This window comes from Entelurus aequoreus, linkage group LG05 (genome assembly GCF_033978785.1).
Source record: "Entelurus aequoreus isolate RoL-2023_Sb linkage group LG05, RoL_Eaeq_v1.1, whole genome shotgun sequence".
Lineage (NCBI taxonomy): Eukaryota > Metazoa > Chordata > Actinopteri > Syngnathiformes > Syngnathidae > Entelurus > Entelurus aequoreus.
The window spans coordinates 78,168,697-78,194,297 of NC_084735.1; the positions used below are offsets into that span (position 1 = coordinate 78,168,697).

A 25,601-nucleotide genomic window follows, 5' to 3' on the forward strand; every position below is an offset into this window, starting at 1 on the left:
AAATACACTCTATACATTGCTAATGTGGTAAATGACTATTCTAGCTGCAAATGTCTGGTTTTTGGTGCAATATCTACATAGGTGTATAGAGGCCCATTTCCAGCAACTATCACTCCAGTGTTCTAATGGTACAATGTGTTTGCTCATTGGCTCAGAAGGCTAATTGATGATTAGAAAACCCTTGTGCAATCATGTTCACACATCTGAAAACAGTTTAGCTCGTTACAGAAGCTACAAAACTGACCTTCCTTTGAGCAGATTGAGTTTCTGGAGCATCACATTTGTGGGGTCAATTAAGCGCTCAAAATGGCCAGAAAAAGAGAACTTTCACCTGAAACTCGACAGTCTATTCTTGTTCTTAGAAATGAAGGCTATTCCACAAAATTGTTTGGGTGACCCCAAACTTTTGAACGGTAGTGTATACATCTTATAACAAAAGTTTGGACACACCTTCTCATTCAATGCGTTTTCTTTATTTTCATGACTATTTACATTGTACTGCTTTGCACACTCTTGGCATTCTCTCGATGAGCTTCAAGAGGTAGTCATCTGAAAGGGTTTTCTCTTCACAGGTGTCATAGTTTTGATGCCTTCAGTGACAATCTACAATGTAAATAGTCATGAAAATAAAGAAAACGCATTGAATGAGGGAAAGGTATATAGTAGCTGTTTGATTGTAACGTGCATCTTTGTCTATTGCTAATCAGTCGCATGTATAAAGCCAATTTATATAAAGCCAATGTATATTAGCACCAAGCTAGCACAATTTTGGAAAAGTGGAGTTTTGCTTTACTTAATGTATGTTGGAGTCTTTTTTGAGTCAAACAATTGCAACATAACTGAGATGTAGTTTGTCTGAGCCCGCTCTCAGTGCTGCTGAAGTGATCGCCATGAGCTGAAGTGTGAAGAGCCGTTGGATTTTACGTGAAACGATGCTTAGTAGGACTGGCGGGCTTCAGTCGGTGCCAAAAAAGTACCGGATCTGGTACTCTTCCTTACAGTATGTGATGTTAATCTAGTAATCGGTGTGATATGTGTAAACTATAATAACTTCCTCCCACCTACTCATATTATTACATTATTCACCTATTGCATATCCTCATTGTTTATAAAATGTCCATGAATAACTCAAAAGTTCTCCTATCAACCGGTACTAACTTGGCGTAGGCCTTCTCCACCAGAGCGCTCCAGAACTCGTTGCTGTCGTTGGAGTGGCAGTAGACCAGCTGGTTGTCCACCGTCGGTAGCCGGTCGTCGATCACCACGTCCACCCACTCGCCAAAGCGCCAGAAGCGGAAGTGGAAGATGCCGGCGTACGAGTCGGGCTTCTCCGTGTCCCACTCCTGCTCTTTCCAGTCGGGAATGACCTGAAGAAGACGGAGGAAGCAGAGTTAGGAGTTGGTACGGCAAATAAACAAAGGGCAGAGCATAAATCACGGCAGGGCTGTCAGGGAGAGAGATAGTGTACCCTCATGTCTGCTGATGCCTTAATTTATCGCCTTGGCTCCATCACTCATAAATCCGGGCTGTAACAGGGTGAAATGTAATAACTGTGTGTGTGTGTGTGTGTGTGTATGTTGTCCAATAACTACATAACTCAACCTGCCTTGAGTAAACAGTTGCAGGCAACAGTAGCTAAGAGGCTACTTCCAGCTGCTCCGAAAATAGTTTCAATATTTCAATAAGCTCCGCTTCTTCCCACTCCTTTTCGCACGCGTCGAATTGCGCTAGCGTAGACGTGTGACACACGCCAATGTAACGTCGTCAAGCATGTAGGAAAGGCACTCTACCACAGACGTAAAACTCAAAAGTCCAACATCGGGCCCGCCACATTGTTTCATGCGGCTCGCGAAAACCAGTGTCAATATACAGAATAAAATTAGATAAATAAATACATATTAAAGGCCTACTGAAACCCACTACTACCGACCACGCAGTCTGATAGTTTATATATCAATGATGAAATCTTAACATTATAACACATGCCAATACGGCCGGGTTAACTTATAAAGTGACATTTTAAATTTGCCGCTAAACTTCCGGTTCGAAACGCCTCTGAGGATGACGTATGCGCGTGACGTAGACCGGCGAACACGGGTATGCCTTCCACATTGAAGCCAATACGAAAAAGCTCTGTTTTCATTTCATAATTCCACAGTATTCTGGACATCTGTGTTCGTGAATCTGTTGCAATCATGTTCATTGCATTATGGAGAAGGAAGCTGAGCAAGCAAAGAAGAAAGTTGTCGGTGCGAAATGGACGTATTTTTCGAACGTAGTCAGCAACAACAGTACACAGCCGGCGCTTCTTTGTTTACATTCCCGAAAGATGCAGTCAAGATGGAAGAACTCGGATAACAGAGACTCTAACCAGGAGGACTTTTGACTTCGATACACAGACGCCTGTAGAGAACTGGGACAACACAGACTCTTACCAGGATTACTTTGATTTGGATGACAAAGACGCAGACGTGCTACTGTGAGTATGCAGCTTTGGCTTCTAAACATTTGATCGCTTGACCGTATGTGCGCAACTTTTTTTTGCGTATGTACGCAACTTTTTTAAAATATATAAGCTTTATGAACCTTGGGTTAGGTGAACGGTCTTTTGGGCTGAGTGATTGTGTGTGTTGATCAGGTGTTTGAATTGTATTGGCGTGTTCTATGGAGCTAGGAGCTAGCAGAGGAGCTAAGAGCTAGCATAACAAACACGCAGGTGTTTTTATGCAGGATTAATTTGTGGCATGTTAAATATAAGCCTGGTTGTGTTGTGGCTAATAGAGTATATATATGTCTTGTGTTTATTTACTGTTGTAGTCATTCCCAGCTGAATATCAGGTCACCCCCGGCTCTCACAGCATCTTCCCTATCTGAATAGCTTCAACTCCCCACTAGTCCTTCACTTGCACTTTACTCATCCACAAATCTTTCATCCTCGCTCAAATTAATGGGGAAATTGTCGCTTTCTCGGTCCGAATCTCTCTCACTTCATGCGGCCATCATTGTAAACAATAGGGAACTTTGCGTATATGTTCAACTGACTACGTCACGCTACTTCCGGTAGGGGCAAGCCTTTTTTTTTATCAGATACCAAAAGTTGCAATCTTTATCGTCGTTTTTCTATACTAAATCCTTTCAGCAAAAATATGGCAATATTGCGAAATGATCAAGTATGACACATAGAATAGATCTGCTATCCCCGTTTAAATAAAAAAAATTCATTTCAGTAGGCCTTTAAAATGATTACTTCAACGACTCATTGTTATAACTAAATCATTAGATAAATCAATGAATGATTAAAAAATACATTTAATTTCACTTTAAATTGATGACAGTTGATAACAGTGTATTTAATTCCAATTATAATTAATGAATGATAATAATTAATTATTTAAAGATGTATCTGTTTAATTTTGTCGCATTTGGCGCAACATATTCATGTCATGGCATTTTTGCTCAATGTGTATAAAATTTGACAGATATATTTTTTTACTGCATACAACTGTTTCTTAAAGGCCTACTGAAAGCCACTACTAGCGACCACGCAGTCTGATAGTTTATATATCAATGATGAAATCTTAACATTGCAACACATGCCAATACGGCCGGGTTAACTTATAAAGTGCAATTTTAAAATTCCCGCCACACTTCCGGTTGAAAAACTCCTTTGGATATGATTTATGCGCGTGACGTCACAAAAGCAACGGAAGTGGTTGGACCCCATCGGACCCGATAGAAAAGCCTCTTGTTTTCTTCGACAAAATTCCACAGTATTCTGGACATCTGTGTTGGTGAATCTTTTGCAATTTGTTTAATGAACAATGGAGGCTGCAAAGAAGAACGTTGTAGGTGGGATCGATCGGTGTGTTAGCGGCTAAGTACAATACTTACAGCAACACAACAAGGACTACTTACTACGCCTAGCCGATGCTTGCCGCCAAACCCACGGATGAAGTCCTTCGTCGCGCCGTTGATCGCTGGAACGCAGGTGAGCACGGCTGTTGATGGGAAGATGAGGGCTGGCTGGCGTAGGTGGAGCGCTAATGTTTTATCATAGTTCTGTGAGGTCCGGTTGCTAAGTTGCTAAATTAGCCTTAGCGTCGTTAGCAACAGCATTTTTAATGGACAATGGAGACTGCAAATAAGAAAGTTGTAGGTGCGATCGGTGGAGCGGCGGACTACGGCAACACCAACACCAGGAGGTTGTGTTGTGTTTTGAGCAGGATAGCAGACGCACTACAGTGAGTAAGCCCGCCGCCGCATCTAAGTTAGCTTCTATTTTTTTAGCTTCGCCAAGCTGAATATTATTAATCGTGTATTTACATGTTCATGGTTTAATAGTATTTTTGATCTTCTGCCTATCCATCCAGTCAGGGTTTTTTTAAATTTAGTTTCTATCTGCATTTGAGACTGCTATGCTATCAAGTTGGCTACGTAGCTAGGTTAGCTTCTATTTTTTTAGCTTCGAAAAGCTGAATATTATTAATCGTGTATTTACATGTTCATGGTTTAATAGTATTTTTGATCTTCTGTCTATCCATCCAGTCAGGGTTTTTTAAAATTTAGTTTCTATCTGCATTTGAGACTGATGCTATCAAGTTGGCTACGTTGCTAGGTTAGCTTCTATTTTTTTAGCTTCGCAAAGCTGAATATTATTAATCGTGTACTTACATGTTCAGTCACTGTGAATGTCCATTTCGCGTTCTCAACTCTCATTTTCAAGAGGATATAGTATCTGAGATGGTTTAAAATACAAATCTGTGATCTACAATAGAAAAAGGAGAGAGTGTGGAATCCAATGAGCCAGCTTGTACCTAAGTTACGGTCAGAGCGAAAAAAGATACGTCCATCACTGCCTCTCAAGTCCTTCACTGTAACGTTCCTCATCTACAAATCTTTCATCCTCGCTCAAATTAATGGGGTAATCATCACTTTCTCGGTCCGAATCTCTCTCGCTCCATTGTAAACAATGGGGAATTGTGAGACCTTCTAGCCGTCCATAGCATTGCTACTCGTATGGATTATTCATTCGTCACTTTGCAAGTTCTACAATTTAACTAAAAAAATTCTAATTACCAAACCGTCCCATGTGTGATGTTCGTAGAAGTGTTTTCATGCATATTTGCACGTGTTATCGTAATGTAGCATTAGCTAATTTGCTAACACGTTCACGAGTGTCTGCGTTAGTATTATTAACTTACAATGGCATTCTTTTTGTATTGTTTCAGTTTCACAAATTCCCCAGCAAACTCACATAAACGTCACCATGGACTTATTGAGTCTGTTTAGCTGATCTGAGAGCAAGCTTTTGCAGCTCGTGGGTCCATGACGATGACTTCTGTTTTGTTTGATAAGCCATTTTACTGCTGTTTTACAGACACTGTTTGGAAACAATTAAAGTACGTTAATAAACATTTAAAAACTCTTACTGTGTAAATAACAAATTTCACTAATTTCGGTGCGGCTAATATATCGAAACATATTTTTTCTTCGAAAATTCAGTGAGTGCGGTTTATAGTCTAGAAAATACGGTACAATAATAATAATAATAAAAATAATAGAAACGGATACGATTTCTTTACAACGTAAATACGTGGCCCTGAACATGGTGTGTGTGTCTACACATGCTAGAACATTGCGATAATAATTCCAAGCAATATAACCCCGATTCACATTGGTTGCAAAATGAATGGATTGTACATTATTAAAAAAAACCAACCACATTTTCTTTGGCAACTATAATTTACCTAACTATTTATTTATGGGAACTTTAATTATTGTGTATTAGGGTTGTACGGTATACCGGTACTAGTATAGTATCGCGATACTAATGAATCAAAAACAGTACTATACTCTGTTTGAAAAGTTACCCATTTTTTTCCCGTCACGTCATGACATTGCTGGTTTTACGAGCAGACCAGCATGTTCGGCAGCGCACAATCTCAGAGTACTTACAAGCAGACACAGTGTGTAGACAGAAAAGGGAGAACGGACGCATTTTGGCTTAAAAACTAACAATAAAGGGGAAGTTATAACACTGAAACACCACTCAGCAAAAGGGGCTTTAAAACATGGCTAGCTAGTTGGCGGCTAACGTCCATCCGCAGTCGGCAGTATTTTAGCTACTTCTAAATAACTTATCCTCGCCTCCATGGCGACAAATAAAGTGAGTTTCTTACAAGTATCATCCCTGCAGGACGAGGAATAGCTAAACATGCTTCACTACACAGCGTAGGAGGATACAGTAGCTAACCGGCGTCACCGCTAACAAAAGATACAGCTCCTAAATGTAAACAAATGGCATGGGTGTATCTACACATGACATCCACTGTAATGATGCCAAGTACAATTGCGTATCTAATCGATACTACTATGATTACATTGATATTTTTTACTATGTTTATAAACTCAGGAAATACGTCCCTGAGGACTTTGAATATAACCAACGTATGATCCTGTAACGACTTGGTATCGGATCGAAACCTACATTTGTGGTATCATCCAAAACTAATGTAAAACATCCAAACAACAGAAGAATAAGTGATTATTACATTTTAACAGAAGTGTAGACAGAACATGTTGAAACGGAAAATAACCAGATATTAACAGTAAATGAACAAGTTGATTAATAATAGATTTTTACAGCTGATCCTTTATAATTTTGACAAAATAATAGAATAGAAAATGACACAATATGTTACTGCATATGTCAGCAGACTAAATTAGGAGTCTTTGTTTTCTTACTTACTACTAAAAGACAAGTTGTCTTGTATGTTCACTATTTTATTTAAGGACTAAATTGTTCCTCGATTGCAATAAGAAAACATACGTTTAATGTACCGTAAGATTTTTTGTTGAAATAAAGCCAATAATGCCATTTGTTTGTGGTCACGTTTAATTAGAAAAGTATCAAAATACATTTTGGTACCGGTACCAAAATATTGGTATCGGGACAACCCTATTGTGTATATCAGGGGTCACCAACGCGGTGCCCGCGGGCACCAGGTAGCCCATAAGGACCAGATGAGTAGCCCGCTGGCCTGTTCTAAAAATAGCTCAAATAGCAGCACTTACCAGTGAGCTGCCTCTATTTTTTAAATTTTATTTATTTACGAGTAAGCTGGTCTCGCTTTGCCCGACATTTTTAATTCTAAGAGAGACAAAACTCAAATAGAAATTGAAAATCCAAGAAAATATTTTAAAGACTTGGTCTTCACTTGTTTAAATAAATTCATTAATTTTTTTACTTTGCTTCTTATAACTTTTAGAAAGACAATTTTAGAGAAAAAAATACAACCTTAAAAATGATTTTAGGATTTTTAAAAACATATACCTTTTAAATTCCTTCCTTTTCTTTCCTGACAATTTAAATCAATGTTCAAGTAAATTTATTTTTTTTATTGTAAAGAATAATAGATACATTTTAATTTAATTCTTCATTTTAGCTTCTGTTATTTCAACGAAGAATATTTGTGAAATATTTCTTCAAACTTACTATGATTAAAATTCAAAAAAATTATTCTGGCAACTCTAGAAAATCTGTAGAATCAAATTTGAATCTTATTTCAAAGTCTTTTGAATTTCTTTAAAAAAAATTGTTCTGGAAAATCTAGAAGAAATAATAATTTGTCTTTGTTAGAAATATAGCTTGGTCCAATTTGTTATATATTCTAACAAAGTGTAGATTGGATTTTAACCTATTTAAAACATGTCATCAAAATTCTAAAATTAATCTTAATCAGGAAAAATTACGAATGATGTTCCATAAATTCTTTTTTTTTTATTTTTTCAAAAAGATTCAAATTAGCTAGTTTTTCGCTTCTTTTTTTCGGTTGAATTTTGAATTTTAAAGAGTCGAAATTGAAGATAAACTATGTTTCAAAATTTAATTGTAATTTTTTTCGTGTTTTCTCCTCTTTTAAAGATAGATAGATGGAAAGTACTTTATTGATTCCTTCAGGAGAGTTCCCTCAGGAAAATTTTAATTCCAGCAGCAGTGTACAAAATTGTAAAAAGTAAAAAGTAAATAATGGGGGTATAAATGGAGACAAAATAGAACAATATTACAATAGAATAAAAATAAAAAGCAACAATGAGAATAAAAATATAACAGTAAAAGAAGAATATAACAAGAGAAACTAGGCTAAACCGTTCAATTAAGTGTGAATATCATTAATTATTAATAATAACATAGAGTTAAAGGTAAATTGAGCAAATTGGCTATTTCTGGCAATTTATTTAAGTGTGTATCAAACTGGTAGCCCTTCGCATTAATCAGTACCCAAGAAGTAGCTCTTGGTTTCAAAAAGGTTGGTGACCCCTGGTGTATATATTTGTACTATTGTATTTAACATTTACTTACTTAGTCATGGTATATTTAATTGATTTACTTATTTATTTATTCACTGTTATGTTACAAACAGAGAACAAAGAAATGGGATACAACTGCTTTGATCCGAAAAGGGGTAGGATTAAATAAGGTCTGCTTCTTCCTACTCCTTTCCGGACGTGCTGTAATGAAACAACTTGGAATATGTGATGCAATACATTGTAATTGTATTGTATGCATGTTCAAAATAAACTGAAACTGACTAACTAACTGACTAACAATGTTTTTACGAGCAGACTGAGCCACGCACTTTGCAGAATAGCCAAGCCGGCAGATTAGGACTTATTGACACTGATTTATCCAGGTTGGATTCTTGTGTACGTGTCGCGTATTCCAACGAGGGCTGAGTAACCAAACAAAAGGCAGCTCCCCCGAGGACAAAACCCTGCGCTCGGCTCGCAAATGTCATTAGATCTTGTTGCCATCTGCAGCCGGGAGTCAGACCCCGCCCTGCCCAGTGCGACGCTCAGAAAGCGAGCAGTCGAGAACGTTATCTAGCAGAAATAAGTCTAGTCCTGCAAGTTATGGCCCAAAAATTGGAGCTGCCTTTCCGACTGGACTCCCAGCTGACGGAGGTGATGCGCCTGCGGGTTCAGTCCCTGCAGCAGCGAGGCCAGAGCAGGCAGGACGGCGAGCGGCTGCTGCAGTCCAACGAGGCCGTGTACCGCCTGGACTTCTCCCAGCAGTCCCTGCACTTCTCCCACTGGACGGTGCGTCTGGCCCAGAAGGGCTGCCTCACCATCGTGGCCACGTCGCAGCTATGGACCCCGGACCTCACCCACCTGATGACCCGGCAGCTCCTGGAGCCCGCCGGGGTTTTCTGGCGGGCGCCGAGGGAAAGCTCCGAAACGCAAATCAAGTGCTACGAAGCCGACGCGCACGAGTTCGGCGAGAGGATCGCCGAGCTGGCGAAGGTGAGGAAGGTGATGTACTTCCTGTTTGCGTTCGAGGACGGCTGCAGCCCCGAGAGCGTGGACTGCTCCATCGCCTTCACCGTGGACAGATGAAGGCAGGACGACAACTTGGAAGCGCTTTTAGTTTGAGTTTCTACGAAAATAGTCAAAACAAACAGTACAATAAAGCCAAAATAAAGACAAACTACTCAAACTTAGGTAATGACTTTTGAACAACAACTCACATTCTTGTATTCTTTTGTTTTCTACACCACACATGAAGTTAATTGTGTTAGAATTCTCCTCACGAGCATGTTTATCTCCGGCTGGCTCGCGTTGAGTCCCACATGACAGGAACTGTTGTGTTTTTGTCTTCATGTGCCAGATTCCCCCGACACGGATCCCACCTCACCACAGGGGACTGAGAACTACCCCTCCCATAAAGCACTGCAAACCTTACATCACTTTAGCAAATTATAATTTGTATTCATATTTTCCCCGGGTTTTTTTTTTCTGCTCAAATTTGCCTAAAGTGTTTTCAGTGAAAAAGACAGGGTTTGATTTGTGTGCAACTTCCTGTCTACATCAACATGCTTTAAAAATATACTGTATATATTAGAGGTGGGATTTAATAAGTTCTGCTTCTTCCTACTGCTTTTCGACATGTTGAATTGTGATGTCTTTCGATGTAACTTGTTAAGAATGTCTTTAACAAATAAAACCATAACCAGCACATAATTGCTTATTCCAGTCATTTGAACTGACTTAGATTAAGTCATAAACCTCCACATTGAAAATAATGAAAAGAAGAAAAAAAAAAAAAGATATATAATTGTTGTGACCACATATCCCAGTGGACCCGCTTGACTCTGGAGTACCGTATTTTCCGGACTATAAGCCGCTACTTTTTTTCCCCACGCTCTGAACCCTGCGGCTTATACAAAGGTGCGGCTTTTCTATGTATTTTTCCTCGCTAACGGCTAAATTATGGAGTTGCTTAAGCAAAGAAATGAAACAATGTACTAAAATTACTTGTAGAAACTGTTCCAACTCAAAGTGTTTAGGAAAGAAAAATCCTGATAAACATCTTTGATCAGCCGTTTTACAGACACCGTTTGGAAATAATCAAAGTATGTAAATAAACATTTTCAAAATCTTTCTACGTAAATATCTAATTTCACAATGTCCCGGTATACAGTATATCTGTGGCTCATTGCTGGGTTGCAATCACGTGACCTAGAGGCACTTTCTGTTGTCAAACTACATCCCAAACTACGGCCCGCGGGAAGTCTCAAGTTGTTGTTATTTTTTTAAATCTGTCCTTTCTAATCCATTTTCTACAGCTTGTTACTCTCGGTGTCTCTTAGTCGCTCAGGCAAATCATATTGTCGAAAAATGCATTTTTCCATCGATAACATGCCCTCATCGCGCTCGGAATATATATATATATATATATATATATATATATACACACACTACCGTTCAAAAGTTTGGGGTCACATTGAAATGTCCTTATTTTTGAAGGAAAAGCACTGTACTTTTCAATGAAGATAACTTTAAACTAGTCTTAACTTTAAAGAAATACACTCAATACATTGCTAATGTGGTAAATGACTATTCTAGCTGCAAATGTCTGTTTTTTTTTTTTTTACCACATTAGCAATGTATAGAGTGTATTTCTTTAAAGTTAAGACTAGTTTAAAGTTATCTTCATTGAAAAGTACAGTGCTTTTCCTTCAAAAATAAGGACATTTCAATGTGACCCCAAACTTTTGAACAGTAGTGTATATACTGTATATATTAGAGGTGGGATTTAATAAGTTCTGCTTCTTCCTACTGCTTTTCGACATGTTGAATTGTGATGTCTTTCGATGTAACTTGTTAAGAATGTCTTTAACAAATAAAACCATAACCAGCACACAATTGCTTATTCCAGTCATTTGAACTGACTTAGATTAAGTCATAAACCTCCACATTGAAAATAATGAAAAGAAGAAGAAAAAAAAAGATATATAATTGTTGTGACCACATATCCCAGTGGACCCGCTTGACTCTGGAGTACCGTATTTTCCGGACTATAAGCCGCTACTTTTTTCCCCACGCTCTGAACACTGCGGCTTATACAAAGGTGCGGCTTTTCTATGTATTTTTCCTCGCTAACGGCTAAATTATGGAATTGCTTAAGCAAAGAAATGAAACAATGTACTAAAATTACTTGTAGAAACTGTTCCAACTCAAAGTGTTTAGGAAGAACAATGAAGAAAAATCCTGATAAACATCTTTGATCAGCCGTTTTACAGACACCGTTTGGAAATAATCAAGGTATGTAAATAAACATTTTCAAAATCTTTCTACGTAAATATCTAATTTCACAATGTCCCGGTATACAGTATATCTGTGGCTCATTGCTGGGTTGCAATCACGTGACCTAGAGGCACTTTCTGTTGTCAAACTACGGCCCGCGGGAAGTCTCAAGTTGTTATTTTTTAAAATCTGTCCTTTCTAATCCATTTTCTACAGCTTGTTACTCTCGGTGTCTCTTAGTCGCTCAGGTAAATCATATTGTCGAAAAATGCATTTTTCCATCGATAACATGCCCTCATCGCGCTCGGAATATATATATATATATATATATATATATATACACACACTACCGTTCAAAAGTTTGGGGTCACATTGAAATGTCCTTATTTTTGAAGGAAAAGCACTGTACTTTTCAATGAAGATAACTTTAAACTAGTCTTAACTTTAAAGAAATACACTCTATACATTGCTAATGTGGTAAATGACTATTCTAGCTGCAAATGTCTGTTTTTTTTTTTACCACATTAGCAATGTATAGAGTGTATTTCTTTAAAGTTAAGACTAGTTTAAAGTTATCTTCATTGAAAAGTACAGTGCTTTTCCTTCAAAAATAAGGACATTTCAATGTGACCCCAAACTTTTGAACAGTAGTGTATATACTGTATATATTAGAGGTGGGATTTAATAAGTTCTGCTTCTTCCTACTGCTTTTCGACATGTTGAATTGTGATGTCTTTCATTGTAACTTGTTAAGAATGTCTTTAACAAATAAAACCATAACCAGCACATAATTGCTTATTCCAGTCATTTGAACTGACTTAGATTAAGTCATAAACCTCCACATTGAAAATAATGAAAAGAAGAAAAAAAAAAAAGATATATAATTGTTGTGACCACATATCCCAGTGGACCCGCTTGACTCTGGAGTACCGTATTTTCCGGACTATAAGCCGCTACTTTTTTCCCCACGCTCTGAACCCTGCGGCTTATACAAAGGTGCGGCTTTTCTATGTATTTTTCCTCGCTAACGGCTAAATTATGGAATTGCTTAAGCAAAGAAATGAAACAATGTACTAAAATTACTTGTAGAAACTGTTCCAACTCAAAGTGTTTAGGAAGAACAATGAAGAAAAATCCTGATAAACATCTTTGATCAGCCGTTTTACAGACACCGTTTGGAAATAATCAAGGTATGTAAATAAACATTTTCAAAATCTTCCTACGTAAATATCTAATTTCACAATGTCCCGGTATACAGTATATCTGTGGCTCATTGCTGGGTTGCAATCACGTGACCTAGAGGCACTTTCTGTTGTCAAACTACGTCCCAAACTACGGCCCGCGGGAAGTCTCAAGTTGTTGTTATATATATATATATATATATATATATACACACACTACCGTTCAAAAGTTTGGGGTCACATTGAAATGTCCTTATTTTTGAAGGAAAAGCACTGTACTTTTCAATGAAGATAACTTTAAACTAGTCTTAACTTTAAAGAAATACACTCTATACATTGCTAATGTGGTAAATGACTATTCTAGCTGCAAATGTCTGGTTTTTTATATATACACTACCGTTCAAAAGTTATATACAGTATATATATATATATATATATATATATATATATATAATATATATATATATATATATATATATATATATATATATATATATATATATATATATATATATACACACTACCGTTCAAAAGTTTGGGGTCACCCAAACAATTTTGTGGAATAGCCTTCATTTCTAAGAACAAGAATAGACTGTCGAGTTTCAGATGAAAGTTCTCTTTTTCTGGCCATTTTGAGCGTTTAATTGACCCCACAAATGTGATGCTCCAGAAACTCAATCTGCTCAAAGGAAGGTCAGTTTTGTAGCTTCTGTAACGAGCTAAACTGTTTTCAGATGTGTGAACATGATTGCACGAGGGTTTTCTAATCATCAATTAGCCTTCTGAGCCAATGAGCAAACACATTGTACCATTAGAACACTGGGGTGATAGTTGCTGGAAATGGGCCTCTATACACCTATGTAGATATTGCACCAAAAACCAGACATTTGCAGCACATTAGCAATGTATAGAGTGTATTTCTTTAAAGTTAAGACTAGTTTAAAGTTATCTTCATTGAAAAGTACAGTGCTTTTCCTTCAAAAATAAGGACATTTCAATGTGACCCCAAACTTTTGAACAGTAGTGTATATACACATTATATATGTACAGTGCGGCCCCCGGCCAAATTTTTATAACCCAATGCGGCCCCCCAAGTCAAAAAGTTTGGCGACCCCTGGTCTAGAGTCTCATTGAGCAACTGTATATTTACCTGTATCAGTGCAGATCTGTGCGTATTTTGAAAGGTTTGAAATGTATAAGCAACCATGAAAAAAATATTTAAAATGGGATGGAGTGGATTTATACACTCTTAATAAAAAATTTTTTGAAAGATGTCAACCATTGATCATCAAGACTGCTAGCTACGACCTAACTTCATTTGACACTCACCTGGATTTAGAGTAGAAAAGATTGGAGGCACATTATGTCCTTACATCTGGAGGGGTCCACAAATTAAGCATTAATCAGTGAAAGGCAATATTGAATTTTTTCGGGCAAGTGATTATTGTAATTGACATAACGAGTGCCGTATTGTTGAGATCGTGATGCTATTGGTAAGAAAGACAAGTTTAATTTTTGCACTTGATTTCCTGCAACACATCTGTCATCTACAATTCATGTCTGCAGTTGTTTTTATGGTGTGAAGTATATTTTGTCTCATTATTTAGCTACAAATGTCCCTGTTGTTCAGCAAGCGATATCAAGATCCAAGTATGTGCCGTTGAGCCTACGAGAGATTTATTCATCTAGTTTATTAATACTATTAAGGATATTTTTTTGACGCTAACAAATAGCACCGAAGAATAAAGCACTTGGCTTTCCTGCACCACAATATAAGCTTTTAGTTTCTGTTATGAAAATCAGCAATAAAAATACGGCGGATTGGCATGACGTTAGTTTATTTGCACAAACGGGTCTTTGTAGTTCTATTTAGGCATAACAACCACTAAAGAGCACAAACTAATGCTATCTCTTGTCCTTTCTTTACAATTAGTTCTGCTATCAAACACTACTAATATAGTAGAGAATAAACAAGATTGCATCACAGAAAGTTTCTAAAATGGTAAATGGGTTGTACTTGTATAGCGCTTTTCTACCTTTTTTAAGGAACTCAAAGCGCCTTGACACTATTTCCACATTCACACACACACATTCACACACTGATGGCGGGTAAAACAAATAAAATGTTCACATAAACATTTTCCAAAGTGATCACTGCAGACACAAGCATTGTCTGATTGTATCCCACAAGATGATGAAAGTGATTATGTTTAAGAGCCCTTTCCTTTGACGCACTTTTGGTTTTTTCCTGACTTTATGACCTTTATGAACCACTTATTTCGGGACTCTAAGAAAGCTCTTTCCTATCTCTCTATTTGAACGACTGGAACACCCAAGAACAGAAAATAAAAATTGGTACCGTTGAGTACCTGCATTGGTTCCCAGGAACTGGGAATTGGTACCGTATTGGTAAAAATATGTACAGTTAGGTACCCATCCCTAAATGTCGGTGCTATCTTATCAAGTGGAACACACTAATATAGTGTGTAAAACCTGCGTTAAACGTGACGGTGTTATTTCATGTCGAGATGGCTCCAATAAAGCTAAAAATTGTCTTTAGAAGGCTGCTAACAAGTTTTTTAAGCTTTAACTGTGAAAATACTACTTAGGGCTCTCACCAATTAGGCAGGATATACGAGGTATTGCTGTATTATAGGATTAAAATGACATTCAAATTAAATTGTAGATTTTCGCAGCAATTACAAACACACATAGACAAAAAGCGCTTCACAAAACAAGTAAAGCGCTTCACAAAACAAGTAAAATGTTCACATAAACATTTTCCAAAGTGATCACTGCAGACACAAGCATTGTCTGATTGTATCCCACAAGATGATGAAAGTGATTATGTTTAAGAGCCCTTTCCTTTGATGCACTCTTGTTTTTTTCCTGACTTTATGACCTTTATGAACCACTTATTTCGGGACTCTAAGAAAGCTCTTTCCTATCTCTCTATTTGAACGACTGGAACACCCAAGAACAGAAAATAAAAATTGGTACCGTTGAGTACCTGCATTGGTTCCCAGAAACTGGGAATTGGTACCGTATTGGTAAAAATATGTACAGTTAGGTACCCATCCCTAAATGTCGGTGCTATCTTATCAAGTGGAACACACTAATATAGTGTGTAAAACCTGCGTTAAACGTGACGGTGTTATTTCATGTCGAGATGGCTCCGATAAAGCTAAAAATTGTCTTTAGAAGGCTGTTAACAAGTTTTTTAAGCTTTAACTGTGAAAATACTACTTAGGGCTCTCACCAATTAGGCAGGATATACGAGGTATTGCTGCATTATAGGATTAAAATGACATTCAAATTAAATTGTAGATTTTCGCAGCAATTACAAACTCACATAGACAAAAAGCGCTTCACAAAACAAGTAAAATGTTCACATAAACATTTTCCAAAGTGATCACTGCAGACACAAGCATTGTCTGATTGTATCCCACAAGATGATGAAAGTGATTATGTTTAAGAGCCCTTTCCTTTGATGCACTCTTGTTTTTTTCCTGACTTTATGACCTTTATGAACCACTTATTTCGGGACTCTAAGAAAGCTCTTTCCTATCTCTCTATTTGAACGACTGGAACACCCAAGAACAGAAAATAAAAATTGGTACCGTTGAGTACCTGCATTGGTTCCCAGGAACTGGGAATTGGTACCGTATTGGTAAAAATATGTACAGTTAGGTACCCATCCCTAAATGTCGGTGCTATCTTATCAAGTGGAACACACTAATATAGTGTGTAAAACCTGCGTTAAACGTGACGGTGTTATTTCATGTCGAGATGGCTCCAATAAAGCTAAAAATTGTCTTTAGAAGGCTGTTAACAAGTTTTTTAAGCTTTAACTGTGAAAATACTACTTAGGGCTCTCACCAATTAGGCAGGATATACGAGGTATTGCTGTATTATAGGATTAAAATGACATTCAAATGAAATTGTAGATTTTCGCAGCAATTACAAACTCACATAGACAAAAAGCGCTTCACAAAACAAGTAAAGTGCTTCACAAAACAAGTAAAATGTTCACATAAACATTTTCCAAAGTGATCACTGCAGACACAAGCATTGTCTGATTGTATCCCACAAGACGATGAAAGTGATTATGTTTAAGAGCCCTTTCCTTTGATGCACTCTTGTTTTTTTCCTGACTTTATGACCTTTATGAACCACTTATTTCGGGACTCTAAGAAAGCTCTTTCCTATCTCTCTACTTGAACGACTGGAACACCCAAGAACAGAAAATAAAAATTGGTACCGTTGAGTACCTGCATTGGTTCCCAGAAACTGGGAATTGGTACCGTATTGGTAAAAATATGTACAGTTAGGTACCCATCCCTAAATGTCGGTGCTATCTTATCAAGTGGAACACACTAATATAGTGTGTAAAACCTGCGTTAAACGTGACGGTGTTATTTCATGTCGAGATGGCTCAGATGAAGCTAAAAATTGTCTTTAGAAGGCTGTTAACAAGTTTTTTAAGCTTTAACTGTGAAAATACTACTTAGGGCTCTCACCAATTAGGCAGGATATACGAGGTATTGCTGTATTATAAGATTAAAATGACACTCAAATCAAATTGTAGATTTTCGCAGCAATTACAAACTCACATAGACAAAAAGCGCTTCACAAAACAAGTAAAGCGCTTCACAAAACAAGTAAAATGTTCACATAAACATTTTCCAAAGTGATCACTGCAGACACAAGCATTGTCTGATTGTATCCCACAAGATGATGAAAGTGATTATGTTTAAGAGCCCTTTCCTTTGACGCATTGTAGATTTTCGCAGCAATTACAAACTCACATAGAGAAAAAGCGCTTCACAATAACTTCACATTTACGAGGTTGCAGTGCGCTTGCAGTCATCGGAATGACTGAGCAAAAAAACAAAAAAAATGTTTATCTCCTGCTAAGTTGACCCTGGACAGTCGCAACATTAGAGCATTAATTATCTTATTCGCTATTGAAATTACTGATGGATTTTTTTTTTTTTTTTTTTTTTTTACTCTTGCAAACTTGCCGTGCAGCTCTATTGAAAATCTAATACCGCAGACTCTTAACGAGGCTAATAAAATCGATCTTGCCGTAAGTCTTGAGTGCATAACTTATTGTGTGTGCGTGTATCAATTTATGACCGGGAGCCAAACAAATGGGCTGCGTTTTTGCAAAATGAGTCTCGTTATGAAGGAAGAAGATGCCCGGTAGACCGGCTGCTGCAGGCTGCATGCTAATACTCTGCTCCGGCAGACGAGGGAGTGTAATTAAAAAGATCTAAGCGAGGCTGTAAATAAAAAGCACTCGCCGATATTGGCTGGTGATTAACGTCTAAACGCTATGAAACAAAATAATCATGTTTTGGAAGCGGCGGCGCTAGTTTCACTGGGAAAAATCTCGTCCTTCGAGACCCCCTAACTATGAAAGTAAAGGCAAGTAAAGTTGGAGGAGAGATGAACAGATGAATGTGACTGCAACAAAGACTGCTTTCTACGGCTCGGATCTAACATAGCTTTTCCTTTAATTGTCTTTTACGGGAGCCATCGTGTGATTCTGAACTACAAATTAGTACCAAAGCGTCAGAGAGAGGACAGAATTTATTATTTCATCTGCTCTGAAAATTATTTCTCTCCATTTGGATGTCTTCCCAGTCTTTGGATTAATAACAAGCATTACGAGTTCTAGTAAGGCTGCATTTATGACACAATTAACTGGAGTGAACTGGACTGCGGTTTGTTGAGTTAGCAAAAAGCAACCCAAATTACTTTCCCCCAAATGTTCTTTTATGCTTTTTATTTCATGTACTGTCGGGGAAATACCTTGCGGCAAATATAGTCATAAATAAAAACATGATGTTTCTGCTGGGCCAATATTCTCTATATGACAGGAGCAATTTGCTGTTTTGTGTTTGCATCTACTTAAAATTCACTATTTGACAAGACCGCTCTGATATTTTTTAAAACACATTTGGGGAAAAAACGCAAGTCAAAAATCCTCTATATCAGTGTGTTTTTAACCATAAGGCCGGGGCCAATTGTTGTGCAGTGAGCGCCCCCTATAGGGCCACCAAAAACACCTGTTTCTCTTCTGAGATCCATATGGGCCTCAGTTGTACACTAATGTCCTTATTTTTGAAGGAAAAGCACTGTACTTTTCAATGAAGATAACTTTAAACTAGTCTTAACTTTAAAGAAATACACTCTATACATTGCTAATGTGGTAAATGACTATTCTAGCTGCAAATGTCTGGTTTTTGGTGCAATATCTACATAGGTGTATAGAGGCCCATTTCCAGCAACTATCCCTCCAGTGTTCTAATGGTACAATGTGTTTGCTCATTGGCTCAGAAGGCTAATTGATGATTAGAAAACCCTTATCATGTTCACACATCTGAAAACAGTTTAGCTCGTTACAGAAGCTACAAAACCGACCTTCCTTTGAGCAGATTGAGTTTCTGGAGCATCACATTTGTGGGGTCAATTAAACACTCAAAATGGCCAAAAAAAGACAACTTTCATCTGAAACTCGACAGTCTATTCTTGTTCTTAGAAATGAAGGATATTCCACAAAATTGTTTGGGTGACCCCAAACTTTTGAACGGTAGTGTAAATGACAGGACCGCGGAGCTGTTTTTTTTGTGTTTTTTTTTTTAAAGACTCCTCAAACATCAGGAGCATGCTAATGTTTAAGGCAGGGGTGTCAAACTCATTTTAGCTAAGGGGCCGCATGGAGGAAAAGCTGTGCACACGCAGGCCGGACTATTAAAATCATGGCATTAAAACTAAAAATGAAGACAACTGCAGATTTGTCTTAATTTGACCAGAAATATAACAAACACATTCTGAAAATATTACAATAAAAATATAGAAAAAATACCGGCAGCTGTAAAGTTTAGATCAGGGGTGTCAAACTAATTTTAGATCGGGGGCCACATGGAGAAAAATCTACTCCCAAGTGGGCCGTACTGGTAAAATCACGGCACGATAACTTAAAAATTAAGACAACTTCAGATTGTTTTCTTTGTTTGAAAATAGAACAAGCACATTCTGAAATTGTACAAATCATAATGTTGTTGTTTAGTTTTTTTTTACACTTACATAATAGTATTCTGTCTTTATTTGTCGTTATTTATATTTTCTGAATAAATGATGGGATAATGTTCATCAGTCAACCCATCGGTGTTAATTTTCAATGTATCAAGAAATGTTTTTTATATCAAAATTAAATTACAGGATGTTATTTATGTAGTTTGCTCATTTTTCTCGACTGATGTACTAACATCAAATAATTGCTATTGCGACATCCAGTGGACACATTTAGAACAGCAGTTTCTTTCATTCAAAAATATCAGGTTAATTTTTATAATTAGCAAACTCATCCCGCGGGCCGAATAAAACCTTTTCGCGGGCCTGATCCGGCCCTCGGGCCATATGTTTGACACTCCTGGTTTAAGGGTAACCTACCTTAAACAATTTAAATCAAAGCTCCTCTCTATATGACAGGACCAGTTTGCTGTTTTGAGCATCTACTTAAAAAATACAACTCAATACCTCTGCTGTTTTTGAGGACCTATACAGTACTGCAAACATGGTAGTTAAAGATCACCTATTTGACAAGAGTGCTCTGCTGTTGTGTAGGACCTACTGCAAAAATGTGAATCAAAGACCATCTGCATCAGGGGTTCTTAACCTTTTTGATCTACAAAACCCAAAACCAGTGAAGTTGGCAGCGTTTCTGGGTGTTGTTGATAAATGGCTTTGGCTTTGCATAGTAGAGTTTTAACTTGCACTTACAGATGTAGCGACGAACTGTAATTACTGACAGTGGTTTTCTGAAGTTTTCCTGAGCCCATGTGGTGATATCCTTTACACACGGATGTCGCTTTTTGATGCAGTACCGCCTGAGGGATCCAAGTTCCGTAATATCATCGCATACATCCAGATTATCTAAATCTTTTGATGATATAATGGGCCGTAGATGGTGAAATCCTTAAATTCCTTGCAATAGCTCGTTGAGAAATGTCGTTCTTAAACTGTTAGACTATTTGCTCACGCATTTGTTCACAAAGTGGTGACCCTCGCCCAATCCTTGTTTGGGAATGACTGAGCATTTCATGAAAGCTGCTTTTATACCCAATCATGGCACCCACCTGCTCCCAATTAGCCTGTTCACCTGTGGGATGTTCCAAATAAGTGTTTGATGAGCATTCCTCAACTTTCTCAGTCTTGTTTGCCACTTGTGCCAGCTTTTTTGAAACACGTTGCAGGCATCCAATTCCAATTTCCAGTTCGAACTTTAAGTATCTTGTCTTTGCAGTCTATTCAATTGAATATAGGTTGAAAAGGATTTGCAAATCATTGTATTCTGTTTTTATTTATTATTTCTCTACAAAACTGCTAATAAATTAAAGTGCAAAAGAAAATACAGCTTTACCACTTTAGTCATAACTTTTGCGCTTAAGAAACTTGTCTGTGACTCAAACGCCAGACTTCTTCTGTTTGTTTGAGATGGCCATTACTGCCACAAGTGGTGGAAAAGTGTATTACAACTGCCACCCATACAGACCACATATGAGAAACAGCTATGGTGAAGAAGCACTGATCTACATGACAGGGGTGCTCTGTTTTTTAAGGACCAACTGCACTTGTCAAAGATCCTCTATGTGACGGGGCCACTTTACTGTTTTGGAGCATCTACTTCAAAAACACTACTTAAAACCTCCTCCATAGAACAGGAGCATATTGCTGTTTTTAAGGACATACTGCAAAAACGCTGATCAAAGATCCTCTATAGCAGTGGTCCCCAACCTTTTTGTAGCTGCGGACCGGTCAACGCTTGAAAATTTGTCCCACGGACCGGTGGGGGGGGGGGGGGGTGTATTTTAAAAAAAAAAAAAATTTTTTTTTTTTTTTTTACATAAATAAATACAATCATGTGTGCTTACGGACTGTATCCCTGAAGACTGTATTGATCTATATTGATATAGAATGTATATATTGTGTTTTTTATGTTGATTTCATTAAAAAAAAAAAAAAAAAAAAAAAAAAAAAAATTTTTTTTTTTTTAAATTCTTGTGCGGCCCGGTACCAATCGGTCCACGGACCGGTGGTTGGGGACCACTGCTCTATAGAACAATGCTCTGCTGTTTGTAGCAATCTGCTGCAAAAATGCTTGCCGCTTCCAAGTTTCCAATCAAATCCATTCAAGGAAAGACATCAGACTCCTGAAGAGCTCTGACCGAGAGAGGAGCGCACTTACTTTTTGCCACAGAGACTCCCTGGAGGCCAGGCTGGAGCACGCCGCCACAAACCAGCAATTACCCAGCTGCCCCTGGTGCAAGTCGTGGGCGCTGATGCCGTCTACGAACAGATGAGGGTCCTCGCACAGCTCCTACACACCCACAGAAGTAAAAACAAGAACATATGACTGGCGTTTAAGGTAACTTTATGGTTCAGAACACTGACACTAAGTAGAAAATGACATACAAGAGTTTCATTGAACAATAAAACACACCTAATTAAAAAAATACAGTATCTTTAAATAATGACGGGTGTGGTTTTCAGTGTCACAGTCCATCTTTTTGTCCCTGTCAATGTTTTTCGAAGACAACTTCACTGAAGTGCGGTGTTTCGCCTCCGTAGAACGAGATGCTTGGTGTCTACCATTGGACTACTCAATACTGGGTTGGCCCCGAGACCAGGGGCCGTACTTATCAAGCTTCTTAGAATTACTCCTAAGAAGTCTGCTAAGAGTTGACTTAAGAGTAAATAAATTCTTGGCTGAAAGCTGCACTTAAAAGTTAGTTATCAAGCGTCTTACTCACACTTTCAGCGAAGTGTAGGACTGAATCTTAAGTGTCACACTCAGAGCTGAATTACGACATTACTATGTGCCGTAAACGGAATTTTAGGTGACGTCCTTTCTGTGTCCATAGAAATGACCAATCACGGAAGGGAATCCGTTGTCTAAGAATAAAGAAATATCTTGGAAATATTTAAGTGGACAATGGGAGTGTACATTTTGACAATAAACTACAAAATAATACAAAACAAACTAGTCCCCGCCGGCACTCACGCTACCGCTCCCTCTCTTCTATCGCCCACACACTCACTGACGTCACTCACCTCACGGCCACACACATACGCTACTGTCATAACATTTTCTTTCCAATTCATAAATTAGGCAACTAATTTGAAACTGGTGTGGGTGGCTCTATATCAGGGGTCACCAACCTTTTTGAAACCAAGAGCTACTTCTTGGGTGGTGATTCATGCAAAGGGCTACCAGTTTGATACACACTTAAATAAATTGCCAGAAATAGCCAATTTGCTCAATTTACCTTTAACTCTATGTTATTATTAATAATTAATGATATTTACTCTTAATTGAACGGTTTAAAAGAGGAGAAAACACGAAAAAAATGACAATTAAATTTTGAAACACAGTTCATCTTCAATTTCGACTCTTTAAAATTCAAAATCCAACCGAAAAAAAGAAGAGAAAAACTAGTTAATTCGAATCTTTTTGAAAAAATTTAAAGAATTTAAGGAACATCATTAGTAATTTTTCCTGATTAAGATTAATTTTAGAATTTTAATGACATGTTTTAAATAGGTTAAAATCCAATCTACATTTTGTTAGAATATATAACAAATTGGACCAAGCTATATTTCTAACAAAGACAAATCATTATTTCTTCTAGATTTTCCAGAACAAAAATTTTAAAAGAAATTCAAATCACTTTGAAATAAGATTTACATTTGATTCTACAGATTTTCTAGATTTGCCAGAATATTTTTTTTGAATTTTAATCATAATAAGTTTGAAGAAATATTTCACAAATATTCTTCGTCGAAAAAACAGAAGCTAAAATGAAGAATTAAATTAAAATTTATTTATTATTCTTTACAATAAAAAAATGGGTTTACTTGAACATTGATTTAAATTGTCAGGAAAGAAGAGGAAGGAATTTAAAAGGTAAAAAGGTATATGTGTTTAAAAATCCTAATATCATTTTTAAGGTTGTATTTTTTCTCCAAAATTGTCTTTCTGAAAGTTATAAGAAGCAAAGTAAAAAACTTAATGAATTTATTTAAACAAGTGAAGACCAAGTCTTTAAAATATTTTCTTGGATTTTCAAATTCTATTTGAGTTTTGTCTCTCTTAGAATTAAAAATGTCGGGCAAAGCGAGACCAGCTTGCTAGTAAATAAATACAATTTAAGAAATAGAGGCAGCTCACTGGTAAGTGCTGCTATTTGAGCTATTTTTAGAACAGGCCAGCGGGCTACTCATCTGGTCCTTACGGGCTACCTGGTGCCCGCGGGCACCGCGTTGGTGACCCCTGCTCTATATATACTAGCCCACTGCAGACACATGCAGAAATCAACAAGGAATCGAAAAGTATTAAATCTGTGACAAAAATAATATCCGCTCTGTCTAAACGATACCGTTTGATCAGCTGCTCGTCATCAAAAAAAACCAACAACATTGTTCCGTTCCCTGAACGTTCGCGCACGTCTCTCTCGCCTCAGTGCCATCCCCTGCTGGCAACTCCTAACCACTTAAGACACCTCTGAAGGTCTCTTAAATATCGTGGAGAGTAGGAGTGATTCTTAGACTTAAGAACGTTGATAAAAAGCTTTTATTCTTAAGTTTGAGAGTAGGACTAAATTTCGCAAATTCTCAGGACTTAAGTGTAAAATGGCACTCTAAGAAGCTTGATAAGTACGGCCCCAGCTCATCACATAATCCAAGAAGTGGCACATACAAAACCATTTTTCCCCCCCGTTGCGCCTTAAAGCATGATCAGCAATCATCTTTGTTGATTTCAGCGCCTCCTGTTATGAATGCGTCTACTTGATTTCATGTCAATCTGACGCTTTGTAACGGGTGCTAATATTTTCTACCTCTCCCGGGGAGACACCACTGCGTGGGTTTTCAGCGATATCCGTAAAATAAATTTTCAACATGATTCACAACAATTTTTCTCTGTAAATACAACTTTTTCACTTCCTATACAGTGCCAACATTGGAGCCTTGCGTATTGGCCGATACCGATATTAGTGACGCTCACTGGCCATGATAATTCATTAAATTAAGCTCATGAAGCAGTACGTTGAATGATACGGACACGTTTATTACTGGATACACTCTAATACGCTTCTGCTTTGGAAACGTATCTGTAAGTAATATGCAACCATGATATATGTTACTTGTTTATTTTGACAAATACAAAATTATTTTAGACGGCAACATTCAATCAAGGACTAGGGATGTCCGATAATGGCTTTTTGCCGATATGCCGATATTGTCCAACTCTTTAATTACAGATATCGATATCAACCGATACCGATATCAACCGATATATACAGTCGTGGAATTAACACATTATTATGCCTAATTTGGACAACCAGGTATGGTGAAGATAAGGTACTTTTTAAAAAAATGAATCAAATAAAATAAGATAAATAAATTAAAAACATTTTCTTGAATAAAAAAGAAAGTAAAACAATATAAAAACAGTTACATAGAAACTAGTAATTAATGAAAATTTGTAAAATTAACTGTTAAAGGTTAGTATTATTAGTGGACCAGCAGCACACACAATCATGTGTGCTTACGGACTGTATCCCTTGCAGACTGTATTGATATATATTGATATATAATGTAGGAACCAAAATATTAATAACAGAAAGAAACAACCCTTTTGTGTGAATGAGTGTAAATGGGGGAGGGAGGTTTTTTGGGTTGGTGCACTAATTGTAAGTGTATCTTGTGTTTTTTTATGTGGATTTAATACAAAAAAACCAACAAAAAAAAAACCTGATACTGATA

General features: G+C 37.3%; 2 protein-coding genes across 5 annotated transcripts in view; one reads left to right on the plus strand and one right to left on the minus strand.

Annotated features, from left to right (window-relative positions):
• capn5b (calpain 5b) overlaps positions 1-25,601 on the minus strand; it is a 139,301-nt gene that overhangs the window by 36,023 nt on the left and 77,677 nt on the right. For all 4 annotated transcript variants that reach the window (XM_062048989.1, XM_062048990.1, XM_062048991.1 and 1 more), the window contains 2 exons: positions 22,024-22,155; positions 1,159-1,367 (listed from right to left, as the gene is read on the minus strand). In XM_062048989.1, the coding sequence (XP_061904973.1) occupies positions 1,159-1,367; positions 22,024-22,155 (341 nt within the window). The remainder of the gene's footprint in view (positions 1-1,158; positions 1,368-22,023; positions 22,156-25,601) is intronic.
• On the plus strand, positions 3,919-9,888 carry ompb (olfactory marker protein b). The gene is made up of 2 exons (XM_062046541.1): positions 3,919-3,988; positions 8,694-9,888. Exon 2 carries the CDS (start codon positions 8,914-8,916, stop codon positions 9,394-9,396), a length of 483 nt encoding a protein of 160 aa, XP_061902525.1. The 5' UTR covers positions 3,919-3,988; positions 8,694-8,913; the 3' UTR covers positions 9,397-9,888.

What these genes read in the sequence shown, in the direction of transcription:
- ompb (XM_062046541.1), top strand. Translation starts at nt 8,914, where the DNA reads ATGGCCCAAAAATTGGAGCTGCCTTTCCGACTGGACTCCCAGCTGACG.